General features: G+C 36.1%; 1 protein-coding gene across 1 annotated transcript; it reads left to right on the forward strand.

The window, feature by feature from the left end:
- On the forward strand, window positions 1–5,344 carry MLANA (melan-A; the record flags this gene model as incomplete). Its single annotated transcript, XM_080636839.1, has 4 exons — window positions 1–74; window positions 2,624–2,720; window positions 4,238–4,339; window positions 5,276–5,344. The coding sequence occupies 4 exons, from the start codon at window positions 1–3 to the stop codon at window positions 5,342–5,344; spliced, it is 342 nt and encodes a 113-aa protein (XP_080492965.1).
- Between the last annotated feature and the right edge of the window lie 1,655 nt (window positions 5,345–6,999).

Genomic DNA, 6,999 nt, shown 5'->3' on the forward strand with positions numbered 1-6,999 from the left:
ATGCCCAGAAGAAACCACCATACAGATGGCAACTTTTTCAGAGGGAAAGGACATGGCTATCTTGCAGCAGAAGAGTAAGCATAAAGCAAAACCTATGTTAGCATGTAAGCTGGTGAAAAACATTTATATTGAAAGAAATGTACAAAATAGTATCAGAAAACATCACTGTTGAATATATATGGAATACTTTTTAGCTATTCTGTAATTTTTTGTCATTGCAGAATCATTAAGAGCCCTCAAAGGTTAAGAAAAATCAGACTTCAAGAATCTAGAGTTTGATCATATGATGATAAGTCATTATCCTCTACAATAAAATTACCAGGTTTATTGAGACTTATTTAGAATTTTCTTCTGGGGCTGTTGCAAGGTGATCTTTTTCACTGAGTTCTATCTCCAAATCCATATGCCTCTCTTCAGGACTTCAAAGGGACGTTGTCTCACCCTGAAGCATCATGTAAGTGAAAAGCCTAGAGAAACAGAAAAATATCATCAAAAAGCAGATGGAGACATCAATGCTATACAAATGTGACCCTCAGTAAATTGTTTCTGGGTGAGACTCCACTTAAGCAGAACTAATTCAAGCTAATATTTTGTTAGTTTTGGCTGACAATAAAATATGTTTGGTCTTGGATTATTAGCCACACTGTGCCACTGGTGATATGTTATTATTTTATACAAGTATTTCCAATGTGCTTGGGATATGTCTATGTGAAATGTGCTTCTGCTAGTGGCTTAGTGGCCCCCAAACTTGGTGACTTGTGCCACACACACAGCAAGATACTTGTTTCTCCATGTTCATCCCTGGGGAGAGAGAATAAACAAAGGGGAAGGTTCTCTCATAGTCCTTTCAGAGTAGTTCAGCTCTCCAAAAGCTGGCTGCTGATGTCTCAACACTTTAAACTAAGCACACTCACCTCTAACTGCTATGAATTCCAGTGGCTGCAATTACAAGCAGATTTTCTAGGTATGTGAGGGAAAAGTGACTCTCTTTCCAGTATCAAAAGGAGCATTCCAGATAATAAGCACAGATTCGTAGTAGCACAGCTGCAGCTTTAACTGGAATTGCAACAAATTGCATATACACTTTTCATACTAGCCTCTTAAGCAGGTGAGGAAGGAGTTAGATGGCAAACACACAGTTAGAATCACCGACTCCAGAAATGAGATTTATCCTGGGGAGGGGATAAAGGCCAGCTAGAACTACAGAGCACATGAAAAGCAGAAAGCACTTTGTGTATGTAGAATGTAAAAAAGGCAGCAGCTGCTTGCAGAAGCAGTCCCTCCAAGTTTTAACTGTGCTGGGGACAGGAACTAAACCAGTGGAGCTGTCTTGTAAGTCTGAAGATCAGCTGCAACACGACTGCACCAGGAAGCAAGTTGATGCCGTGAGCTCTGTTCTTGGGTTGAACAGATGAACACAAAGACTTGAAGGGGCAGGAGCAACTTCCAAGATTCAGGCACTTGTGAAGAAGAAAATCCCTTTGGCTCCATAGGACTTCAAGCTTCAAACAGCACTCTGGCAGTTCAGACAAAGAAACAGCCTGTTCTGCCATACAAATCTGCTTGCATCTCCTTTCAGGCTTCTTGGGTCACAAGGAATCACTCCATGAGACTCTGAGTCAGTGAAAACGATAGCAAATAGATATAAAAAGTCTCTGATAAGTCACATACCCAACTTCTCCATCCCAATGAAAAAGCCTGGCAAAAAAACACCCTGCAGGGCAACTGGACAGACGATACGTAAAAGTGTGTTAGGATGGGTTTGTCCCAACTCATATGGTCTTTTTTTTTTTTACTGTCCTCTGTTCCCTTTAAGCATTTTGCAGACTCTTCTGTTCCTGAACAGGTGAAGAACAAAACACATGGGGAGTGAATTCCATATGTCTTATGAGGGAGGATATTAACACAGGAGGAGTTTTTTTTGGTGACAATTACTTTGTCAGCTTGTTTTCTGACAGATAGTGGAGCTGTGCTGTGCTACTTCTCCCATGTCCCTGGTAAGCAGTGGGAAGGATGTCTTACAGCACAGTTAGCAAAGCCTATGTTGCCTAAAATGACACAGTGACACTGATACTATGCCTAGTGTGTCATGAAACAAGAACTGAAGAATTATACAGCTCTATGAATAACTCAAAGTTTCCTACTCTGGTTTTGAGGTTGTGTAATGGTTCACATATCCTAAAAAATCCTCCTGTCACCAGCAGTTGTTGGAATATAATGCAATTAGGGTACATTTCTCAATCCTTGCTGCCTAGAGAAATTCAACCAATGAACATGACCTGTGCCTCTGCACGTGTGGCATTTATTAATTTCACATTCTCTTCCATTATTGCAATAAACGGATTTTTCTAGAAGCAGTAGTCACTGTTACATTATTATCTTTGAACCAATGCATTCCTCATTTGTAAAATGCTTAAGAGCATAGCAGAGAATTAAGCAAACTGTTTAATGTAAAGACTGGCTGAAGTTATTGATATTTCGTCCATTTTCTGAAGGTAAATTATGCTCCATGCCTTTCTCTGATAAAAGGATACTGATACAAACTACAAACTTGCTCCCATCATTCTTGTTCCCAGCTGAATGCACCTAGTTCTGGTGTTATTTTGTTTTGCTTTCCCAACAGAGCCCTGGGTATTGGACTCTTCTTTTTGGTGCTGGCAATTTTACTTATCTTTGGCTGCTGGTATTACAAAAGACGCAGTGGCTACAAAAGTCTACGGGTAAGCATGGCAGCTTGTGTTCTTGTTTGCTATTATTTTGACAACATATTATCGTTATTTGCATTATGCAAGTGCTGAGAACATCGAGTCTGTAATAGGATATCATTGTCTCAGGCAATATATACACTGACATATACACAGGTAAAACAACACAATGTGAAACACAGCTTGCCCTGAAGAACTTGCCAGTCAGGCAAAGGGGTAAGAGGAAGCAGGAGCAGAGGGAGATGAAACCAGTTGCCCGACTTTGCTCAACACACCACTGGATGCAGCTAATTATGGTATTATATTTAACACTTACACAAAACCAAGATGTTTTCTGTGTATTTTCATTTAAATAAAAATAACACATTCACTACTCATAAGACTTACCCCTAAATAAGGACAGATATATTTAGAGTAAATCTGGGAAGCAAAGCAGAAAAATAACTGTTACAGGTAAGTAAGCAAATACTATGTTAGTGTATGGGCAATGCATGATTATTTGTATAAAAGTTGAAATGCAGTTTTAATATGTACAAAAAAGCAGGGCTGGTTTGAGGTTTGCTTTCTAAACACTACTTAAAAAATTCTACTTCATGTCTTCTTAAAATATATTAAAAAAGGTACAATCTGTCTTGTAACTTCTGTCATTAGAAGTCTCAAAGCTTTATCTTCGAAGTTCTGCTCTCTCTGCTATGAGAGAGAGGTCACTTTTAATCTAAGTTGAAGGCTTTATCCAATTATATGTTTTACAGTAAATATATTTTAGTTATTATAATATTCTGGAAAAGATGTGACTATATGGAATTGAAAATCATACCTCTCATTTAAGTCAGCAAACCCATTTCCTTGCTGTTTCTGATAACTTTGTCTTGTTACCTTTCCAGTGATCTATCTTAAACATGTATCAAGTAGCAGAATACATAAAACATAAATTTTCGTAATGAAATGTTGCAAGAAAGAAGGTAATACTCAAAAAAAAAAAAAAAACCCTCTTCAAAAAGCAAACCAGAATTCTTTCATGCCTGCTTTGTATATCATGGGAAAAAACACCATCTCTTTTTTAATTCCTTCTCTTTGCAAATCGCTGCTTCTTTGTTTTGAAAATCAGATTTTTGTTAGGCTTTTTGGCTAGGGGAGAACTGGTAGAGAATGTATACAAAAGAAATGATGGAAAAATAGACCAGAATAAGGTTGGAAATTAAAGAAAGATATGGATGGGATAAAAAGGAGATAGCGTTCAGGTATGTGAGAAGGTCAGTTCCTACAGCAGCCCTGGGCCTAAAAAGTTTGATCCTTATTTTTCTGGCAATGTAATTGGATAATACAGGAGAGACGGTATGTCTCAGCAGAGACAGGAGGAATAGATAGTTAGATAATCCCTCTTACTTGGTAGCACAATGTCTAGCCCTAACCCTAGATTCTAATTCATAATGTAAATGAGCTGTCAAGTATTAAACAATGCATAATTTGCTCCAACTTCACATTTTCTTCTTTCTTTCATCTTCCCCATATTTCCTTATTATTTGTCACAGAGCAAAAGTTCTGGTGTGGGCACAATACGAACCGCAGCAGGTGAAGGAACAACACTGGACTGCAAAATGGCTCTGCAGGAGTACAGAAACTTTAATTCTGTGGTAAGTTTCATTTACTTACAACACAGTAAAACATGGTGAGACAATCTTAGTAAACACTTAATGATTTATTTCTTGGGGTGTGCTCTCTATATTAAGTTTTTGGTGCCTCTACTTTAACTTAAAAAGTGCTATTATTCTGAACAATTTTTTTACTGAGAAAAGGGTTTTCTAAATCCACTATTGAAAATCCTTATTTTAAAAAGTCTCTTCTTTCACCTACCTTTATTCTTAAATTGTATGATCATTATGCAATCTATTAGAATGCTGTAACACCTCAATTCTGAAATGTACTGAATAGACAAACACCTTGCTAGCAGATGTTCCCTTTGCCATTCTGACAAACAACAAATGGATTGTGTCTGGTACACTACACCCTGACAAAGATTGTCAGGGAACATTATAAAGCTTCAAGGTTTTAGCTTCTCTAATCATTATGGAAAGAAGAACAGTCAAACCCATAATTTTAAAAAAGTTAAAGTAACTTAATTTATAAAGATATATGTCAAGAGTGTATGTAATAGTTTTAGAATAGGGAAAAGGCTAATGTACAACCACTTTTAAATAAGCTGCCCAAATTGTTACCATTTGAAATAAGACAATGTACTTGTATCACAACTCTTAAAGAAAAGTTTCAATATTATTGAAATAATAATTTTCAATTATTATTTTCAATTAAAAATTGAAATTTTAAATTTTCAATTAAAAATTGAATTTTTCAATTTTCAATTAAAATTGAATTTTCAATTAAAAAAGAAAAAGATCCTTTAAGATTTCTGTCCTTTTAACACTGAAAGTTTTCTCTTTGGATGAATGATTCAAACAATATTTATTTAATCTGAACGAAAACCAAAGACCATACTAGCAAAAACTAAAGCTGCAATTTCCTTGTACCTTAATATTTTTTTCAGTCTTTCACACACATTTTCCTTACCACAGGTACCTGATGCTCCACCAGCTTACGAAAAAATTGCTGCAGATCACTCACCTCCACCTTATTCACCATAATAGGAGATTTTAAACTCTAAACATACCAATTTAATTTCTGCATGCTCCTTCTAAATTTCCAGCACACGCTTAACTTTCTTAAGGCTGAAGTAATGTAAAAAAAAAAAAATCACATGCTTTCACTAGCAGTTGCTGGAATTTTTGCTTCTCAGTTTACAGAACTGGTTCTTGAAAAGCCTCAATAAATCTGGATGTGCTGCTGTTCTAAGTTTTTTATTTGCTGTCATCAGATAATACACTGTACTCAAGTTCGGGGATCTTGCATGCTTCACAGATCTACCAAGAATAAGTACATACCACGGAGTATCAACCAGAATAGAAAGTGTTGGCACCCTTGTTTTCACCTTTCCCACTTATTCTCTAAACTATTCCCTAGACTGTTATGTACAAGAATCTGTCATAAAATGGACAAAACCATTTGACTACATGTTCTGTGACAAAGAACAACCATTTTCCTTACCAGCAGTTCTTCCATTAACCGGCAAAAAGCAACTATGTTTTACAGCAGGCTTTTACCTCACATCACTTGTTTATGTACTTGTAATGAAATAATGCCTCACAAAACGTGATCCAGACAATCCAGGAATTTCTATTTAGAGTCCATGTTATTTTATACCGGTCACTGGGTGTAGTGATGATGACATTTAGTTTCCTTCTGGCAATCTTGTAAGAAAGTAAAAGAACTTGTCAGATGCAGAGCTTTATGTGCCATCCGTTTCTAATGCGAAGAAACAAATACAAGAAAACGTGTGAAGCCTATGTTCCTTGAAGAATACAGGAGACAGCAGGCTTCAAGATACCAATTCTTTCAGGTTGACAGAACCCTAGCAGTAATAGTAAACAAAGAATTGTGATACAAACAGATTAGGCTACATACATTTGGAAGTTACTGTTTACTTAGCCTGTTTTGCTATTGTTTACTTGCCAGATTACATGCTGATCAACACATTTATACCCAAGACCTGATGTCTCACAGCAGGAGGCAGCTAAAACTGAACATTTGTTAAAATGAAAAGCAGTTACAGAAGAAAACTATTTTCATGAACTGTTTAACAGCTATTAGTAAAAAATCCAGTTCTTTGTTATCAAATAGGCAAACACAAACACTTTAAAACAAACTAACAAAAAAATAAATACAAGGGAGACTTACTTGCCTTACACAAACTCATGGTGATAAATATGATGGTGATAAATAATAAGACACAGGTTATTGGAAATGCTTCTTTTTTAATAAAAGTGTTTCTATAGATTAGTAAAATTAGGTACTTGTTAGAGGGTAATAAATATCTGATTTCTGTGAAAGATTATAAAATCTATGTCTGGTTTTATAAATTTAGTAGCTATTTATATTTAGAAATTTGTATTTAGAAACATGAGTCATTTCCAACATCCACCTTTAAGGAAAAAATTCTATAGACTTCTTTAGTGACAAGAAGAAAAATACACAGGAAAATATATAAAATGCCAGCTTATAACTAGTCAGCTCCAGAGATGCAGAACACAATGGCTGACTACTTTTTTTTGCAGATCTGGTAAGCTAAAGCTTGAGGCTGACAACCTTTAGCAACTGTGTACTCCACAATTCTATCCTAGGGCAACATCCTTTCAGAAGACTGTGTGGTGCCACAGCTGAATCGAGCTGACATACACATTCA

This window comes from Psittacula echo (genome assembly GCF_963264785.1).
Source record: "Psittacula echo genome assembly, chromosome: Z".
Classification (NCBI taxonomy): Eukaryota; Metazoa; Chordata; class Aves; order Psittaciformes; family Psittacidae; genus Psittacula; species Psittacula echo.